The following is a 21,211-nucleotide window of genomic DNA, read 5'->3' as shown; positions in this document are numbered from 1 at the left end:
TCTTTTTCTTGTCTTTTTTGTCATGCATGCCATGCACATGCACGGATGCACCTGTTCAACTTTTGCGGTTTTGCCTCCTTGTGACATGAACACGACGCCGTGCTACAAGCTGCAGGAAGGGGGAGGAGGTGGAGATGGCGGGGGAGGATCGGCTAGAGCGGATCTTGGTGTCAGTGCGGCTACGGCCGGTAAACGCTTGTGGTCGTCGTTATAGTCGGATTTCGTCAAAGCGGGATCCTGCATTATGGTACAGGGGCAGAGCTAGCCTCATTTCATGGTGTCAGATGACACCAATGATCTTTGGTTATCTTTATTATAAATTTATATTTTCTAATGTGTATTTATAAAATAGTTCAATGATATACTTGAGATAATATCAATGGTGTTAAATCCTACCTCCGCTCTCGCTACAGTATTTACGAAAAGTAAAGAGTTTGCCAGAGTACAGTGTGACGTTGTTGTGAGCTGTGGGCACAGGACCAACCAAAGCACATGGTGATGGCTGCCAGTGCCACGGCTACTGAAAAAGGTATGCAACTGCGGTGGGGGCCACCTGTCATAGACAAAATCTCGCCGCGTCCCGTGATCCCGTCGCGACGAGACGGGCAGGCGCGGCGGCGCGTGTGTGGAGAGAGAGAGAAGCGTGTGAGTTGGAGTTTGAGTCCCACACGCGCACGCCGCGGCTTCCCGTGGAGTAGTAGAGTTAAAACCCCATTTCCATTCCGTTCCGTTGCGATTTTGCTAGCGAGCTCGCGAACCCCAACGCCGCCGCGGAAACGGGAGGGAGGTCGGGTGGGCGTACGATGGCGGCGGCGCTGGCGAGGCGGGGCGGCGCGGGGCTGGCCCTGGCGCGGCGGAGGGGGATGTGCTCGGCCGGGGCGCCGGCGTCGGAGCGCGCCGCGGCGCTGACGTCCGACGAGCTCATGCGGATGGAGCGCGAGCGGAGCGCGCACAAGTACGGTTTGCCGCCCCCTTCCCCCCTCTCTCTCCATTCCCTTCACGGCTTCACCTTCCCCGCTCTCTCTTGTGCTGCTGCTACGACCGCCGTGTGCCTGCCTAAATGCCTCAGCGGTTCAGTTTTCCCCGACCTCCGCCGAAAGGATCGTAGATACTCGGATCGCGTCGCGTAGTGGGTGTGTCGCCGCTTGCGATGATCGATTTTCTTGCCGCGGAATTTCCCCCCTTCGTCGGTTAGTGTTTTCTGTCCGTGTAGAATTGCTTGGTCTTGCAACGGGCCGAGGCACACGCAGATCGTGGGATTGCTTGCTCCATTTTTTGTGCAGATGGTGTCGAACTTCCTGCACGCGTGGGAGACTGGATTCAACTCACTCGCTGGATATTGACTAAGTATTGTTTATAAAAAATTATACATGCCATGTCAGCGACATGACTCTGGTATGTCCCAGGGAGTGCCTGTTGTTGCATTTGATCGGGATAAATACTTCTCTAGTACTTGTCTTTGTCTTATTGGTTGGAAATTCAGAAGTTCAGTTAATAATCATAGAGCAAGTAAACCTCTGGGTACATTTTCTCACTATTTGTGCAATCTATTGGTTGAAACACATGCATATGTTTTGGGGCACATGGAACTTTCACTTTTCACTGCAAGCCTTTTTTTTTTCAATATTCCGATTGCTTCCTAACTTTTTGTTTCAACATTTACTTCCTGCAGCTACCATCCAATTCCAGTGGTGTTCTCCAAGGGAGAAGGTTCACATATATTGGATCCTGAAGGCAACAAATACATTGATTTCTTGTCGGCTTATTCCGCAGTCAATCAGGTGATTTTTCTTTTACCTGCCTTATTAGGTCCTATAAATGAATGTGTTTTTGGTAAAAGCACGTATTGGAAGACAAAAATGTTGTCATGCATTGTATCAGGAAGATTGTCTCTTTTTTTTACAGAAATGATGTAGTTCTTGCAATTGTTGTAGGGGCATTGCCATCCAAAAGTCCTCAGAGCATTGACAGAACAGGCCGAAAGGCTTACACTGAGTTCCAGAGCTTTCTACAATGACAAATTCCCAATCTTCGCGGAATATCTGACAAGCATGTTTGGATATGACATGATGTTGCCGATGAATACTGGAGCTGAAGGAGTGGAGACAGCTATCAAACTGGCAAGGAAATGGGGTTATGAGAAGAAAAATATACCAAAAAACGAGGTATGCTTTGACTAGATGACGTTGTACATGTCAGTGATAGCATACCCGTGCTGATGCTGATTCCAGACTTCAGTTAATACTTGCTCTTCATAATGGTTCTATTCTAAATATATTGCTCATTTATTTGGGTATCATTAAAGATATCATCATGAATAAATGAAAACAAAGTTCACTGAAAGAACAAAAAGTTCACAGAGGCGCTCAATATTTTTCCTTACTCATAATTGTTTGATTGCTTTCATGTACATTTTTTTCAAGAACAGTTTCATGTAAAGTATAACTATATGACATTTGCAATAGTCCATATTTTAGTATTTGCACCTGCTTTTGTGAAACGTTCGGTGTTTTGCAGGCTTTGATTGTCTCTTGCTGTGGATGTTTTCATGGTCGAACATTAGGTGCCATCTCTATGAGTTGTGACAATGATGCGACTCGTGGTTTTGGTCCTTTGGTTCCTGGTCATCTTAAAGTTGATTTTGGAGACATTGATGGGTTGGAGAAAATCTTTAAAGGTATTTCACGTATTTATTATTAGCAATCATATTCTACACTATTTTTGAGTATTTGCATGTTCATAAACTCTATTTGGTTCAGAGCATGGCGATAAGATATGTGGGTTTTTGTTTGAACCAATCCAAGGAGAAGCTGGGGTATGTATTTTTTTATGTTACTCTGTATTTATTTTTCAAAATTTCCAAATCTGATTTATGGTTTGTTATTTCCTTCGCTTTTGTGTTGCATAGCAATATGCTGTACATGATTATACATCTCTAGCACATTTTGAGAAAATTTAGTTGACTGGAAGACCTCGTTAGCCCTGCATGATAATTATTTTATCTACACTGCATCAAAGAGTATCGCTAAGAAATGGTACACATGGTTTGGCACCTGTTCCAGCCTAATTACCAAGATTGTCTTTAAACCATTTGCAGATATTTAGGGAATTTGATTAATTCAGTTAAGAAACATGGAACTATAAATTAGTCCTAAATCACATTTTTGGAGCTAAATTGCTGAACTAGAGAAGGGCTAATTTGACAACTAACACATGCCACTTGTATCCATATTTATTGTTATTCTTGTCAGTTTGTCATATCCTCATGTTAAAATTTCGCATACTACTTGCAGGTAATAATCCCACCAGATGGCTATTTGAAAACTGTCAGAGACCTTTGTTCTAGGCACAACATTTTGATGATTGCAGATGAGATCCAAACAGGCGTAGCTCGAACAGGCAAAATGCTGGCATGTGATTGGGAAAACATACGGCCTGATGTGGTGGTAAGTTCCTATTTTCTGTTTATATAAAAGTTCTATTTCTGCTACACGCTGCTTAACTGCTATAACCTCTTGTGACTGCACAATGACACAAGTATCATCAACTGGTGAAGTTTTTATTTGCTGGAGCATATCAAGCTACAATGTTGATCAAGTATCTCAACTCCTTTTTTCAGATTTTAGGCAAGGCACTTGGTGCTGGAGTAGTTCCTGTCAGTGCAGTTCTTGCAGATAAGGACATCATGCTGTGTATCAAACCAGGAGAACATGGAAGGTATGGGCCATTGTCAATCAAGTTAAATTGCTAACTGATTCAGTTGTTTAATGATATCAATGTCTCTGTACAATGCCCCATAGTTTTTTTTCCAGCATATAAATTTTTTGTTACTTTTAGATAAGAAAGTTTTTTATTTTTTCCCCTTTCTGATCAGTCTTATATTTGATTACTGGCAGCACATTTGGTGGGAACCCACTGGCAAGTGCTGTGGCAGTTGCATCACTGAAAATCGTTAGAGATGAAGGACTCGTTGAAAGGTACATTCTTCCGTTGCAAGGGAAATAATTTTTTTGCTTATATATCATCAGCTGTTCACGATTCAGTTGTATGATTATTGTTCATCTCTGTTCTTCTAAACATCTACTGAACTACAGGGCTGCAAAGTTGGGAGAAGAGTTCAGAGGTCAGCTACAGAAGGTTCAGCAGAGATTCCCGCAAGTCATAAGAGAAGTACGTGGGAAGGGTTTGCTGAACGCGGTGGATTTAAGCAACGAAGCTTTATCTCCTGCTTCTGCCTATGATATCTGCATCAAGCTGAAGGAGAGAGGTGTTCTGGCGAAGCCCACACATAACACCATAATCAGATTAGCACCTCCTCTGTCAATCAGGTATATCCTTTGCTATCTGTGTCTTTATGGAACATGACTTTCGTGTTTTAGCATCATATTGTTCAATAAAGCTCTTTTTTCTTTGGTGCTAATGGTTAACGATCCTCTTATATTTCATTTTCAGTCCTGAGGATCTTGCAGAAGCATCCAAGGCGTTCAGTGATGTGCTTGAGCATGATCTGCCACAGATGCAGAAGCAGATCAAGAAGACAGAATCCGCAGCAGAGAAACAAGTCTGTGACAGATGCGGCAGAGATTTGTATGGATAGAGCGATGCCGAAACGTTTCCAGAGGCACCCATTTCGCCGAATAAACAACAGAACATGTCGTGAATTGATAGCTCATTGTAGAAGTAAATACAACTCCTTGTTGCATTGTCTGGGCGACGGTCCAGGGATTTGTCGCCTAATCGCCTTGGTTGCAAATAAAACTGGGTAGTATTATGTTAGTCTATCGTATTATGCAGAAGAATTCATTTTGAGGACACAAGATTTTTAGCACGTGTGTGCAACTGTGGATATCCACATTGCTTGCATATCTCCTAAATAATTATTTAAAAATATAAATAAATTTAAATAAATTAATATGGGATATATTACTATATATATATTTAAATTCGAGTACAACCATGAATGTGTGTATGATATTTTCAATTTAATTTGTTTTTTCGTTAAATTTAAATGTTTGTGGAATAATATAACTTATATTAATCTATTTTATTAAATTTGTTTATATTTTAATAATTATTTAGATGACATGTATGTCCATCTTTGTGCTAAAAGGAGTTCCCCTTCATTTTGAACGGATCAAATCGATCGATTTTTATCTACATCTTTATTTGCATATGCTGCGCGCCTGCGCCTGCACGGCTGCACCTGACGAACCAGTCAAGCAGAAGAGCCGGCGCCGGAGGAATAGCTCCGGAGGATAACTAACATTCAATCTCACTAGATTAGTTGTTATCTCGTGAGACCAGATTAGCCTTGTTCTATTAGCGGCGGCTCCGGACGATGGACGCTTGCGTCGTGCAAGTTCCGGAGGCAGCGTCGACGCCGCGCGCCGTCTGGTCGAGGCTGTCGAGCTCGAGCAGGAGCCAGCAGCAGCAGCAGCTGGTCAAGGCTGTCGTCGAGCACCAGCAGCGAGTACGCTAGCCCCCGGGACGTGCTCGCGGACGACGGCGGCGGCGGCGGCGGCGCCGGCACCGGGGGCGACGTCCACGACCTCGACACGTTCATCGTCGACATCCGCGACCAGCTGCTGAGGCACGCCGCGTCGGCGTACCTCCAGTCGGCCGGCCGTCGTCATCGACGCCAGCCCCGCCGCGCCGCCGGGGCTGGCTGCCTCGGCCGCCTGCGGCGGTGGCTCCTCCACCGGTGCCCGCGTCGCGTCGTCGTTCGCCGCCGGCCGTCCGACCGGGCACGGTCCCCTCCGGGACCGTCCTAGGCTGCGTGACTTGCATGTGGGCATAGCCGCGTAGCTGTCTTAACTCTCTCTTGGAACATAAGTTGCAGCAAAGATCAAGCAAAAATGGTGCAGAATTTTTTGATGAGCTGACCTTGCCTGTGTAAGGAAAGGTGTCATCTTGCTGTATGTGTTCTTGCATTTGATGTAGGGTGAAAATTGTATGAACAAAATTTCGATAGTATTGAGATATATAATATCGTTTTCCACTGTTTTCGTTTCTAGCCATGCACATCAATTTAATTTCTCTCATTTCTACCAGTGCTTAATAATTAAATTCATAAACTCCTGTAAAAATGATATCCTTGTGAGTATTTTCTTCAATGAAAAGACTATATTAAAATGTGGTTATTCCGAAAATTATCCTTGATTACATAAAACCCACTTTAGTGAGTGCGAGTATCTAGTGAGTTATTTGATTAGAGTAGAAGCAATTTACCAAATTACGCAATAAACTCAATCACAAGTACGAAACTTCCGAGGAATTCTATAATATAACAAGTTCATGTTGCCCATAGGAAAAAAAGAAATCTCTGAAAAGGAAAACCTCCTTCCCGCCCACTGCACCATCGCCGACGCGAGTTTGCGGCGGCGGCGGCGGCGACATCACCAACTCCAAATTAAACAAAGCAGAGCAAGAGGAGAAGCAGAGAACGAAATCTGAGCCCCCCAAAAAAAAATTCTTCCCCAATTACGTACCGAGATCTAGTCCAAATTTTTCCCACCAGCGAAGGATCGATCCAGCCATGGACGCCGCGCCGCCGCCATCGTCGTCGGTCATCTTCCTGGGGACGGGCTGCTCCGGGGCGCTCCCCGACGCCCGGTGCCTCATCCACCCGTCCACGCCGCCGTGCCCCGTCTGCTCTCAGGCCCTCTCCCTCCCGCCCGAGCGGAACCCCAATTACAGGTGCGCCCTACCCTACGCGCTCGCTGCTGCAGTCCACCGCCGCCCATGCTTTTGGAGAAAATCGATCGATCGTTTGTTTCGTCTCTGAATTGACCGATTAATTATCGACCAACCTGCAGCCTCTCCCAGTGCTGTTCTGTACTCCAGTTCGTGCTGCATTTCTTTCTCTTCGTTTTTAAGTGTCAATTTACCATTGTTATGTCTTTCTACAGAATGTTGTTATCCACAGTAAATTTAGTTCAGTAATGCTGTTTGTATGACTTCAAATATGCGTCCAAAATCAGTTCTTTTTTAGATAATGGATCAAAATTCGCTCTCTACGTCCAACATGGATGTACACAACCAAATGCCTAGGTATTAAATTTATATTTGAATTTTGGTACATCAAGAACACAAAATAACTAGAGGTTTCAAATTTTATCCTAGAAAATACAGTACCTTCTGTTACTTTCTTAAAGATGATAAAATTACTCGTATGGTATATATATATGTGTGTCTGGATCCATTAGTCTTCATATTAATCTAGACGCTAGAAAATCTTATATTATGAAGCGGATGTAGTAATACATAGAAAAGAGTAAACTAAAATACACGGTACTTAAACTTAGGAGCGGATGTCATCTAGGTTTTTGCACTTTAAAAATACACGTCTCGGTCCTTAAACTTGGGATTTGATTTCATTTAGGTCCGTAAACTTTTAAATTATGCATCTAGTTCCACTATCTCGGTTTAATGAATCATAGTCAGTCTAAACCTCATTTGACTGAAGTTGACTATTGATGTGGCATTTCATGTAGGTACTATTTTTGCAAATAATCCCGTACGTGGTCAATTTTGGTCAAATAAGATTTGGACTGGCTATAATACTGTGCGTGGTCAATTTTGATCAAATAAGATTTAGACCGACTATGATTCATTAAACCAAGACGATGGATCTATATGTGCAAATAAAAAGTTTATGGACCTAAATAAAATCTGTATCAAGTTTAAGAACCTAGATGCGTAATTTTTAAGTTTATGGATCTAGATTACATCCGCTCTCAAGTTTATGAATCTAAATGTGTATTTTTAAGTTTACAGAACTAGATGACATCCACTCCCAAATTTAAGGACCGGCTACCTATTTTACTCCATTGAAAAATATAAATAAACAAAATAAAATTGCACTTTAAAGTCGTCATGTCGATGGCTAAACAAAGCCTTAATGCAGCTATACTTTTGTTTTCAGGTGTAACACCTCCCTCTTGATAGATTACTGTCAGGACGATGGATCCCATAACTACATTCTAATCGATGTGGGCAAGACCTTCAGAGAACAAGTTCTCCGATGGTTTTCTCAACACAAGATCCCTTACGTTCACTCGGTGAGATCTCCATTGCTGCATTGTCCATATCCAATCTGTTATAGTTGATGGTGATTATTTCATTCATAAAGGTGGTATGACTAATAAGATTCAGCTCAGCTCAGATTATTCTCACTCATGAGCACGCAGACGCCGTCTTAGGTCTGGACGATGTTTGGGTTGTACAACCAAGTGGTTGTAGAAATGGTTTTAGCCAAGTTCCTATTTTTCTCACCAAATTCACAATGGACAGGTCATTCTAGCACTCAAAATGTACTGACAACAGATAGAACATTAGTTTTTATTACCGTGTATGATAACATCAGCTATTAATTTTACAGTGTTGCAGCAAGATTCCCCTATTTAATGAAAAACAAGCTAGAGGAAGATGATGAAATTTCCCAAATCATTCAACTCGACTGGAAGATAATTGAGGGTGATATTGACAAACCATTTGTATCATCAGGGCTAGAGTTTGTTCCCCTGCCAGTGAGAGCCACTGTTGTCAATTTGAAGTGCTGCTTTGGTTTCTCTGTATTTGCTCTTTGAACTCACTAACTCGCTGTTCTTTTTTCAGGTCATGCATGGAGAGGATTATGTTTGTTTAGGATTCCTATTTGGAAGGAAAGCGAGAATCGCATATTTATCTGATGTCTCAAGAATTCTACCTAGAACTGAGCATGGTACGATTTTACTGTCCTCCATCGTTCCTCATCAAAATTTAATCCTTAAATTCTTGGCAATACATTTGAGTGTTAGAGATGAAAATAGTTAGTGACTTATTTTTATACTCTTGCTAAACCTATATATCTCTTTTTTTTATTTATGGAATCTTGAAAATGCATAGACTTAATAAAAACTTCAGCTTATCAAAGTGTACAATTTTCTGAAGACTGTAGTCATAGCATCTGTCGTTATGCCAATGATTAAATAGCATTATACTGGCTGAAAATCATGCATAATCTGTAGATATACATGTCCTGGCCTCCTGGGTTCTCTTTGTTGCCTCTTTTGGTTGTGGTTTTACTGGAACACATTGCTGATGCAATCCTCCTCCGCAGCAATTTCGAAGTCTGGTGCTGGACAACTTGATCTTCTTGTACTAGAAACAAACACGTTACACGGGGAGGTAATTAAGTCTGTGCCACATGCTTGTTATCTGAAATAGTGTGTTTGCAGTTCTTTCACACAAAATCTACTGATAATCTCATACATGTTTCGCCCTCTGTGAACAGGGAGATCCTGGCAGTTGCCACCTTACCCTGACTCAGGTTACTTTCATTAAGACGTTTTAGATATCTTATGATTTTTTTAACATTACTTAGAGTGGTATATTTAATGGTTCAAAATCCATGTGCTTTACATGAAACCACCCTAGAACTGGCTATTATCAAACAAAGCGATATTTGACCTAGTATGGCCTTCAAACATCCCTTCAGATGGTTCATTTCAATGTTTTTTTTTATCCCTGATGTCATAATGTTTTCAGACCCTTAATGCTGTCAAAAGGATAAGTCCTAAGAGAGCTCTATTAATTGGAATGAACCATGAATTTGAACATCACAAGGAAAATCAGACGCTGGCAGAATGGTCTAGCAGGTAAGCATAGTTGGTGAATCATTTATGCTCTACGCTCCTACTATTTCCTGAAAGAGATGCTTAGGTTGTAAAATTATGTGATCGTAGAGAAGGAATACCGGTACAACTAGCTCATGATGGCCTCCGCGTGTTTATTGACCTGTAGCTCATAGCACATAAAGAAATTCAGAACATAATGTTTCAGGTATGTTTAAACATTTTCAGTGAAATCATTGTAGATCATAACCTGTTTTAAAAGGAAACGAAGTTTCACTTGTGCAGGAATTTGGCGATTACTTGATGCTATTGCTTATATATGCACCTGGATGTAATAGCTCTGCTAGTACTGTTTACCTAGAATAATGAAGCCCTTTGTCTCTGTACATGTTCACTCCTTTACTCAGCTACCAACTTGTCTCATTGTATACTTATGTTCCTTGCGGATGTTTTAAAATGGTAAATTATGACAATAATGTACAGATTAAAAATAATATAGTGTTGCATTCACCTAGACTTTGAAACTGGTAGTACATGAGAATGGTTCAAACCTTTCTATTCGAACGAAATAATGATGAGTGCAAAGGGCTGGCATTGGCAGTTTGGCACTGAATGACAACATCCGTTAATATTATTTTATTGCTTGGTTAAGACATTTCACCACTTCATTCTTCATGTGGAGACTTTGTGTGTGGATTTCGTCAACGACGGAACGGATTGTGTACTTCAAATCTATTAATGCTCAAGGTCACCTGACCTTAATACAACCATTTAGATTTGCCTTTTTTTTTGTTACTGAAGGAACCTGTAGAGTTTCATCACAATTCTCAAAATAGAAGGAAATTAGGAATGTTACACTATTATATGATCTTGTGTATTCCTTTTGTTGGAACACATACTCTGTATCGATGAGACTATTCTGGAAGGAGTAAAATTACAAGCACACAGTCCGGAAACATGAAGCACATGTGTAGTGTACTCAGTGGCGGATCTAGCCAGCGAGATTAGGGGAGGTATAAATAGATTAGATAGAGTTTTAGCCCCTTTCTATTGATCTTTGCCATAAAATTTTAGGAGAGTTTTCGTGAGGGCTCCAATAGTTTTAATGGGGCAGTGGGGACTCGAGGCCTCGCCCCCATGTTAAATCTGCGATTATCATATAAACAATTCAACATCTATGTAATACATAAAAAACACTAGATAGAAAAGAAAGGGCTCTCATGTCGATACTTATTAAGGGAGAGTAAGACTCGAACCTAGGTCTAATAAGCCACCACTTTATGGTGTTAGCAAGAAGACCTGTAGCTTTTTTTTATTTGTGTAATACATCAAACATGATGGTTAGAAATATCTATTCCTTTCTAAAAGATAAGATACTCTCGTGGATCTAGATTTGCAGCTAGATATGCTTATATTTTAAAACAAAGAAAGTAAGTTTATAAACATGGTTATGATGATGACAATTAATACACATGAGTTTTCAATGATAAATATATCTCCAAGAAATATATATAGGCTCGTGTGTACTTATACAGTTCTTACATCCATCTCTACCTATCTTCCCGAGGAGGGTTAGTCCCTTACCATGAGTACCTAGGTGTTTTTCATAGTCAGGAAGAAGGTATAGCGGGATATCTAAATTTATATGCATGTTAATGAATTTGACGACATATTTAAAACATATACACTGATTAATAGATAAATCTAGTTAGAACCATAAAGTCTTACAATATAAATAAATGAGTATTAATTTGTGTTAAATGAAAGCAGTTGGAAAAATGCTCAGCTCATTTCCATAACCATGCCATTTTTCTCATAAACAAAAAAAAAGGTAGAGCTAGAACCAAAACAATACTGGAACCATTGAAACATCCGAAAATATCGGAAACAAAACAATTGGAACCTAACCTCGAATACACCGTATTACAATAGCGAGTAATTCAGTCGTATTTTAAATGATAAATTTACATAATATATATGTAACTACGAGTGAAGATTGAAAGCATGAAATAACTAATTTAAATACTTTTATAATGATTACAACACATAAGGGATTAAGGGTTATGGCTAAGGTTTTTTTTCTCATTCTGATGGGTTGTTGATGCAAGTCTTTTTTTTTTTTGGGGGGGGGGGGGGGGGATGCGATACCTCCTGAAAGACCTTAGGAAAGCCTATTAGTTTTCACTCGTCGGCTGCTGTCAATACTGGGTTAACTTAATCTTCTTTATCAAGAACCAAGTCAGAGAAACTTTAGGAGATATAAAATGATAGGACAACAAAGTCGCCTAGCTCATTCTAGCTAGTTATGCATTCCCTTGGCAATTAAACTACAGCAACCAATAAACGTGTGCTTCCTTTTCACAGTTAGCTCACTCCAGGTTAACACATGGATATAATTTAATATAATCGAATAACTCCTATAGTCCTATCACAACTCAATTTCTGTCGGAAAGAAATTCATAACATCATGTATACAAAACCAACTACACAAGAAATTTTGTTAACACAATTGGGCCTATTCGGTAGGGAAAAAAATTGAATTCCTAAGAAAAACATTCGGTTCGTGGTAATAAAGTATATGAAAACCAAAGATAATCATATAAGTTGTAGAGAGAAAATATATGATTGATGCGTGCATGCATTCTTATTCCTCTATTTTTTTCCCTATTCTAATGGGTTAACTGCTCTTGTAATTTGCTCCCCATAGTTTTAACAGTGGAGCTCCCTAGCTACCAGCTATTTGTTAAGTGTAAAAACAGTAAAACGTTCATAATTTTGGAAGCAATTTTATCATCGTCGAGAAAGTATCGATGTATATCATATTTTCTACTATAAAATTTAGTATCCCATTACTTTGTATCTTGAAATACAAAATTGATTGTAAATTTCGGTACTTTTGTAAAATTGCCAATATTTTAGATGAAAATCACCTAATATGTGTGCATCACTACATATGATTTTTTTTTCTCTTCCCACTTTCTCTACCAGTGGACTTGCATTTTTATGGAGTAGATGCACATTATATATTGCCAGCCTAACCATACAAATGTGATACTCTCTCTAAGTGCTAATGAAGGACATAGCCAGATAATTAGTAAGCCAGATACTGTCTCTCACTGAATCATGGAAGATGCCTCGTCGTCATCTCGATTCCTCCTACGAGTCTCTCTTGTGATCATGGCAACGACGACGATGCTAGCTGGAGCCTCGTCGTCGTCGACGGCCGGGCGCGCCATCTCGCTGCCGGGGTGCCCGGACAAGTGCGGCGACGTCTTCATCCCCTACCCGTTCGGCGTCGGCGACCGCTGCGCCGCCGTCCACCTGAACCCCTACTTCAACATCACCTGCAACGACACCGTGTCGCCACCGGTGCCCATGCTGGGCGACCCTGGCCTGCAGGCCGTCGTCCTCAACATCTCCCTGGAGCGCGGCGAGCTTCGCCTCAACGGGTTCGTGAGCTATGTCTGCTACACGTCCAACGCTAGCTCGTACGCCAGCCTCCCCGGCGGCATCTACGTCAGCGTCACGCAGCTCCGCGTGTCGCCGTCGCGCAACCAGCTCACGGTGATCGGGTGCAACGCTCTGGGGTTGATGGGCGGCGCCCACGTGGCCCGCCCCGACGACGGCGGCGGCGACGAGTACGCGACCGGGTGCTACACCCACTGCGCCGGCCTGAACAGCACGGACCCCGACGGCTCGCCGTGCGCCGGTTCGGGGTGCTGCCAGGTCCCCATCTCGCCGAACCTCGCCAGGGTCGGCACGGCGTTCCCCAGGAACTGGACGAACAGCGCGTGGAGTTTCAACCCGTGCTTCTACGCCGTGATCGCGGAGGCCGGGTGGTACAGCTTCCGGCGGCGCCACCTCGCCGGCGTGCTTGGTTTCGTCAACGAGACCAACCTCAGGGACATCCCCGTGGTCCTGGACTGGGCCGTGAGGGACGGGGGGTGCCCGGTGACGGCGGAGGAGAAGGCGCGGCGGGCGTACGCGTGCAAGAGCGCAAACAGCGAGTGCGTGAACTCCACCAACAGCGTGGGGTACTCCTGCTACTGCTCCCATGGCTACCAGGGCAACCCCTATCTTGAAGACGGTTGCCAAGGTAATTTTTTTTATAGATTTCATGTAATAATGATTATTATCTTTTTGCAGGTCATGTAATTAAGTAAATTTTTAATTATATAGTTAAATCATGGGTTAATAGGATTATGCCATTATAAATTTGATTGCAATAAAAAATATCATTACTATTTGACTAATTAGAACTATATTATTATAATTTCACAACTATTTGAAATATGCCAGCATGTACCCTGTCAATGCAATTAGAATTTTTGAGATCAAATTGCCCTCTGTATTTATATCAGTCTTTTGGAGGAGCGATGAACAACATAGAGCACAATTTAGTCTAAAAAAATTTCTAAATGCATTGAAGGAGTACATAGTGACCTATCTTGAATAGCTGTGAAATTTCTAGCTGCAGTATAGCAACCTGTACTTGATGATGACTCATAATATATCCAAATTTTAGATTTATTATCAGTGATATTGAGAATGAAATATCATCATGTTGTAACTGGTTTGGAGTATTTATTTTCACCCATAAAGATATTTGTGTACAGATCAATTTTCTATACATAATTTTATATTCAATTTTTATATATTACTAATTCCGAATTTAGATTGCTTGATGAAATAATAATTACAAAGGTATGGAATTACATAATTCATAGCTATTCCAGCAAAAAAAAAAGTTCATAGCCATTATTTCATTATCAACAAGTGTTGATAAATTTTAGAATCAATAATTTGTATAGGTTGGACTATTTCTTTAAATACTGTTCATGCTGGATTTCCATATTTTTCTTGATGTGGATTAGACTAAAATGAAATACCCCATGGGCAATTCAGGGTCATTCTACAATGAGCAATTAAAAATTATATCTTGCGCTTAAGACAAATTAATTAAGCTATCATCCTTAAGTGCTAGTTAATTACTATGGATCTCTGCTTGTGTTTAGATGTAGATGAATGTGCGTTGCGAAGGCAGAGTAGGTACTACGAGGATATGTATCCTTGCAAGCACGGTATCTGCATCAATACACCAGGGAGCTACCGCTGCAGATGCAAGGCAGGAACAAAACCAGATGGCACAAATTTCGGATGCCAACAAGTGCTCCCCATGGCTGCAAAAGTGATCATAGGTAAGACTACTATACTCCCATGTCACATTTATGCTTGCTGGAACATTAGAAAAATTAGATTTAGCCCGGTCCTTTGAGGAATGTTCCATTTGAAATTTGTGCTAAAATCCCATGGAATTTGTGTGTTCCAAACATTGCATTTAATCACACATGTGTGAATTGATTTCGTGCAGATGCTAACGTTGCAATATCCTCCAAACTTTTTTGCTTGACGCTGGCCAGTTTATTTTTAAACTAACCAACGTCAGATATTTTCATACACAGGGAGTATGTATTGAGTGATGAAGCCCTAACTTTAATTACATAGACGTACTGCTATGTGCCAGTGTCAGTAATTGGCCAAAATATTTGATTGGACGTACAAAATGGTTACAGGCAATTCTTATAAATACATTCTTTGCAACATTACACTCATAATTTTCTTTAGAATGGATTAAGATGGAATTTAGTCGTCAGAGTTGCATCTTTTGTATACCTCGAAAAGTAAAGAAACGTCATTGCCCACTAGACAAGTGTGAGTTATAGTATTGACTGTGTTTTGAACCCTTCCATCACTTACCATAACCCCACTAGCTTGAACTGGTCTTAACTAGGTAGATAAGATGTGTGACATCTCAAATATATAGATGTAGTAAATGAAAATAAAAAATGGAGTAGATGTGATAAGGAGATCCATTGATCCAATTATTTATGCATGGCTGATTTTCTTTAGAATGGTTATGGGCTAGCTAGTTAACACTATACACCAAGTACCACCTTCATTGATCTTTACACTGCAAATTTTGATTTTAAAAAATTTTCAAGATTAAATTTTCACCACTGATTTCTCATAAAAATTTTTTTCATAGCTGTAAACCAATATTAGAGAAAGCATATTGAAACACAAATATATCTATGTATATTCAGTTTAGAATTTCTAATTATTGATCAAATCTACTAAGCGTGACTTTTTTAAAGATTAAAATAAGCCCTAGAAAAACAAATGGAGAGTACTTCCACAGGCAAGTTCACTTTATGTAATCATTTTATTTTTTTGTATGTTGTGGTGTTTCAGATCTGGATGCTTTCACTTATTTAAGAATATATTGCCCTTTAATTTTCATCAGGTAAAGGGTGCCTTTTTATTTTACATTGAGTTTAGTACATGTTTTTGAAATGCATTTGGGTTTATCAAAAAAGAAGTTTTACTTTCCACTGGATTGCGTCATACAATTGAAGAAAATCTTATAACATAATACTAACTTATGAAACCTTTTGAATTTAGATCACATTTCATGAAGTTCCATTCATATTTCTATAAAATTTCGTCAAATTTCTATATATGAGTTTGACGACGTATCCTGGTGCTAAGTGAAAATTATTTCAATATAACCTGGTGTAAAGTAAAAAATACGTGCTAAACCTAGTGCAGAACAAACTTTGCTATGTTTTACACGGTGCAAAATGCAATTTACTCTTCTGTTTAATGAAAATATGAAATGTTTATTTTTTTGAATGAAAAATATGAAATGTTTATTATCTAAAAGCTTCCACAGACAACTAAATTCTCTAGACACTGGACCAATTTCCTGTTTGCAACCTAGTAATTTCCACACTGACGAATACTGGAAATCAATTCTAACTTTCTAGAGGGAAATGTGAAATGATCAAAATATGGATGCACAAATCCATCTTAATTAATTTGTAACTGAATTCTGCTGTGTTTTAAATTGCAGGCCTGAGTGTCTGTTCCATCTTCATCATGGCCCTGTCATGCTTGCTGGTGATCCAATTTCAGAGAAGGAAGCACATCATCGAGAAAGAGGAGTACTTCAGGCGAAACGGGGGCCTGAGGCTGTACGACGAGATGATGTCGCGGCAGGTCGACACGGTGCGCGTGCTCACCGTCGACGAGATCAAGAAAGCCACCGACAACTTCAGCGACGACCGCGTCCTCGGCCGCGGCGGCCACGGCACGGTGTACCGGGGCACGCTGGACGATCTCCGGGAGGTCGCCATCAAGAGGTCCAAGGCGGCGGTCGACGACGACGGCGGCGACGGCGGTGGCTGCAAGGAGGAGTTCGTCAACGAGATCATCGTCCTGTCGCAGATCAACCACCGCCACGTCGTTCGGCTGCTCGGCTGCTGCCTGGAGGTGCACGTCCCGATGCTCGTCTACGAGTTCGTCCCCAACGGCACCCTGTTCGAGCTGCTCCACGGCGGCGCCGGCGATGGCAGTCGCCGCAGGACGCGCACGCCGGTGTCACTTGGCCTCCGTCTCAAGATCGCGGCGCAGTCCGCGGAGGCGCTGGCGTACCTGCACTCCTCGGCGTCGCGCGCGATCCTGCACGGCGACGTGAAGTCCCTCAACATCCTGCTCGACGACGGGCTCGACGCCAAGGTCGCCGACTTCGGCGCGTCGGCGCTGAGGTCGATGGGCGAGGGCGAGTTCATCGAGTTCGTGCAGGGCACCCTCGGCTACCTCGACCCGGAGAGCTTCGTCAACCGGGAGCTCACCGACAAGAGCGACGTGTACAGCTTCGGCGTCGTCCTCGTGGAGCTCGTCACGCGCAGGAAGGCGGTGTACGACGACGGCTCCGGCGAGAAGCGGTCGCTGTCCTCCACGTTCCTCGCAGCCTCCGGCCGCGGCGAGCTCTGGAGAGTGTTCGACCGTGAGATCATGGACGGCGTCGACGACGACGCCGTGGCCGTGGCCGTGGACGTGCTCCGCGAGGTCGCCGGGCTCGCCGCGCAGTGCCTGAGCCCGAGAGGCGGTGAGAGGCCGGCGATGAAGGAGGTGGCGGAGCGGCTGCAGGCGGCGAGGAGGGTGGAGATGCAGGTGGCGGGAAGAAAGAGCTCCAGCAGCACCACCGGTGACGACATGGATGGCTTCTATGGAGGCTCAGCCGTGCAGCAGCAGCAGCAGCAGCATGGCCATGGCCATGGCCATTGGGACGCGGTGTCGTCTTGTTACTACAGCGTGGAGACGGAGAAGCTGCAGCTGGATGTTGATCTTGTACGCTGATCGATCTGATGCTTCTTTTTACTGTATTTCCTTCTTCTGATCTACAGTAGTATAACATAGCGCATATGAGATTATGTAAATATGAACAGTTGAACCTGCAGGCCGAAATGTAAAGAAAAAAGGCAAGAAGAAAAAAGGCCCATCGAGATGTCAGGTTCTCATGTGTATTATGTCTAAGTTCGTTTCTACCGTCTTAGTGCCACAATGTGGCCGCATTTATCTTATATTTTCACCGGTTTTTTTATTTGACGTTTCTGAGTTTTGAATCTGACTATTTCTATTATTTAAATTTTTATATAAATATATAAAATTATAAGTCATGCTTAAAATATATTTAGTAATAAATCAAATCACAATAAAATAATATATAATTATATATATATTTTTTATTAAAACCTATGGTCAAATGTAGACCCAAATATCCATAACGTCAAATAAAAAACAGTGGAGCGATACATCTAAATAAGTTTGATATCTATGTCTGATTGAATATAGAGACACAACATTTACCCTTTTCTAAAAAATGAATATATGGATAAGTGCATGTCCTCGTGCACCACTACGGAGGACCTTGCAAATTAAAAGCATAGGACAGATAAGTGACCTATTTGACTGGCTACCATATATTCTAATGTCTAATGTTTGATGTGTCATATATTACAAGGCTATAAACGAATTTGCTTTATTCATTAGACAATCTACATTAAATTGGATGGTCCATGTTCCATTGCCCCTCCTTCCCTCGCGCCGCCGGCATCCGGCCTCACCGCCGGCATCCGGCCTCAGCTCCCGCTGCCACCCCGGTGGCCCGGCCTCAGTCGCGCGTGGAAGCACGCGTCGTCTTCGCGCGTCTCACGCCGCCGGCGCGACCCCTCAGCCTCGCTGCCACCGTAGCCGCCTCCGGCCGCGTGCGGCATTAGCCCCGGCGCACGTGCGCACCGCCGCCGCCAGTATTGTCGCCTGAGAAATTGGGAGGAAGGGGTGAAAATAGCCTCGTGCCGCGCCGCCCGGCCACCGAGCCATCGCCGCCACCCCGTGGACAAGGTGGGAGGAGGACTACCATTGGAGAGGGAGTGACGCCAGGCCGTTGCCGCCAGCCCGCCCCGTCGCCATGCGCCCGCCGCGCCGCCGCCACCGCCACCCCGCTGGTGCGCGGGTCACCCTCGTGTCGCGCCGCCCCTCCATCGCTAGCCGCCACTCCGCCCCGCCATCTTGCGCGCGCCGCGCTACCCCTTCGCCGTCGGCCACCGGGACACCGCCGGCCGCCCTCTTTACTGGCGTGCCTGCCACGCCGCCATCGCCGCAGGAGAGGGAGGAGGAAGGGAGTGAGTGAGGGAAGATAGAGTGAGAGTAGGGTTAGGATTTTTAAATGGGCTTTTATTTTTAGTGGGCTTTTAAAGTTGATAATGTCTCATTTTTTTATTCTGTTTTTTAATAAAAAAATAACCAAGGATTATATATGTCAACTACTCTCACTTAATGATATTTTTAAAATATAAAATCTCGCTGCAAAGCACGGTATTTGCTAGTATACTTTAAAGCAAAAAAACAATTGTTTATATACTAGTATATCCATGACAGGTGGGGTGTCCGCCCACTGATTTCATGGGCCTGGAATTGGGCCCATGACTGACCAAGCATCCCGGCTTTTGACAGTGTTTGCGCGCAAAAGAATTTGATATAAGCCGATGCAACATAAATAACTACCGATCTAATAGATCGAATCGAACAGAGACAATATCAGATTGAATATGTCAAATAACAAATATCAAACCAATGTAAATCATCCAAAGTGGTCGACCAGATCGATACAAAAGTAACTCAAACTGAAACTGATACGATAACTAGCAGTCGTACAAGCAAATCAGAATATCGGACTGAACCGAGATAGTTCTAATATAGTCGATAAGTTTACCGTGGTCGGCGGAACATGGGACCTATCCCTCCGTCGGAGATCGAGACGATGCAACCCCGTGTCAGGTGCCAAGTTCCGTCGTTGTTGAAACCTCGGTGAAAAGAGTGGCAATGTGCCGAGAGTAATTAATCTATATTATGATCTAGATGATTTACAATGATCTCGGACATACATATTTATACCCTCAGGTGGATAGTTGTCCATGTTGGACATAACACATGACTCCTAATAGATAAAAGGAAATAATAAACTCTATCTCCAACACAACACACGTCTTCTAATAGATAAAAAGAAATAACAAGTCTCAATCGAACTCTAACTCTCTTAGAGATAAAGGAAAAATCCTAAACTAACTCTAATTAATAGATAAAATTATGCCATCATGCCTTGGTCTTCACGATTCCCTGTTGGATTCGAACTCCTTCGGGTAAAATTTTTATTTATGATTGCACCTTTTCTTATCCAAATCCAATAAGAAAATTTACCAAATTTTGGTGTTAACAGCAGCTGGTGACGGGGTGGCGGTGGCGTGGTGGCAACGACGATGTGGCAGAGCAACAGAGGACGGCGACGGGTCGCTGTAGCGGCTGATGCGGTGTGGTGGCGTGGTGGCAACGCGCGCGGGTGGGGGCAGTGACGGCGACGCATCGGGCTGGCGGATGGCGACGGGGCAAGGGGGAAGGAGCTGACAGAGGGGATGGTTCAGGGCAGCAGCGAAAATTCCAGCCATGACGCTGGCACAGATAGAGGTGGTAGAGGGAGCGCGGCGGTCCGTTGGCGCAAATGGAGGTGGTAGAGGGAGCACGACGGTCCGCTGGTGACGCAACGGCTCGTCGGACTGACAGAAGCGGTGGCGACGCTAACATGGTGACGGGACAGGAAGGGGGGCAATGTGGTGGGCATTGAGGGGTGGCAGCGGCGTGCGTGCGTCGCATGGAACCGGTGACGTGACTGGTCGGGGCATGTGCGATGGCGCGATTTGCCCCAATGAATCCTTGCAATCAAAACTCTATCAAAGGAGAACTGTCGCCTACTATGTCTACTAGGGTTGCGTTCCTTGTTTTTCGTTAGCACGTTTTTCAAACTATTTTATGTAAAAATTTACTATATAAAAATTGTTTTAAAAGATAAAATAAATTTATTTTTCAAATTTTAATAGGTACTCCCTCCGTTTTATAATATAAGATGTTTGATTTTTTCGGTTGCAATGATTGATCATTTGTATTCAAAAAATTATGAAAATTTCATTTATTTTACTTGTGACTTACTTGGTTATCGAAAGAACTTCAAGTACAACTTATCATTTTTCATATTTGTACTAAATTTTTAAATAAGATAAATTGTCAAACTTTATAAAAAAAGTCAAACATTTTACAAACGGAGGTAGTAATACTTAATTAATTATATGCTAATTACATTTATCATTTTCGGCGGCTAATCGGCTTTAAGTAACTCTCACGTTCGAAGCCAGACCAGATAG

At 42.6% G+C, this 21,211-nt stretch overlaps 3 protein-coding genes across 3 annotated transcripts; all 3 read left to right on the top strand.

Moving 5' to 3' along the window:
- Positions 1-803: 803 nt before the first annotated feature.
- Positions 804-4,817, top strand: LOC102716303 (ornithine aminotransferase, mitochondrial). Its single transcript, XM_006650276.3, has 10 exons — positions 804-955; positions 1,673-1,781; positions 1,935-2,165; positions 2,518-2,677; positions 2,760-2,815; positions 3,294-3,446; positions 3,620-3,717; positions 3,897-3,977; positions 4,095-4,328; positions 4,453-4,817. The coding sequence occupies exons 1-10, from the start codon at positions 804-806 to the stop codon at positions 4,595-4,597; spliced, it is 1,419 nt and encodes a 472-aa protein (XP_006650339.2). The 3' UTR covers positions 4,598-4,817.
- A 521-nt stretch (positions 4,818-5,338) lies between these two features.
- Positions 5,339-10,242, top strand: LOC102699854 (putative hydrolase C777.06c). The gene is made up of 11 exons (XM_015834892.2): positions 5,339-5,470; positions 6,308-6,696; positions 7,925-8,060; positions 8,165-8,292; positions 8,381-8,528; positions 8,617-8,722; positions 9,101-9,168; positions 9,275-9,310; positions 9,529-9,638; positions 9,726-9,822; positions 9,900-10,242. Exons 1-10 carry the CDS (start codon positions 5,339-5,341, stop codon positions 9,781-9,783), a joined length of 1,311 nt encoding a protein of 436 aa, XP_015690378.2. The 3' UTR covers positions 9,784-9,822; positions 9,900-10,242.
- Positions 10,243-12,737: 2,495 nt separating this feature from the next.
- On the top strand, positions 12,738-17,816 carry LOC107303790 (wall-associated receptor kinase 2-like). The gene is made up of 3 exons (XM_040522697.1): positions 12,738-13,710; positions 14,630-14,812; positions 16,528-17,816. Exons 1-3 carry the CDS (start codon positions 12,738-12,740, stop codon positions 17,814-17,816), a joined length of 2,445 nt encoding a protein of 814 aa, XP_040378631.1.
- Positions 17,817-21,211: the final 3,395 nt, after the last annotated feature.

This window comes from Oryza brachyantha, chromosome 3, assembly GCF_000231095.2.
Source record: "Oryza brachyantha chromosome 3, ObraRS2, whole genome shotgun sequence".
In the NCBI taxonomy this organism is placed as follows: Eukaryota; Viridiplantae; Streptophyta; class Magnoliopsida; order Poales; family Poaceae; genus Oryza; species Oryza brachyantha.
The sequence above is the reverse complement of the archived record's forward strand: the minus strand, read 5'-3'. Positions and strand labels throughout refer to the sequence as shown.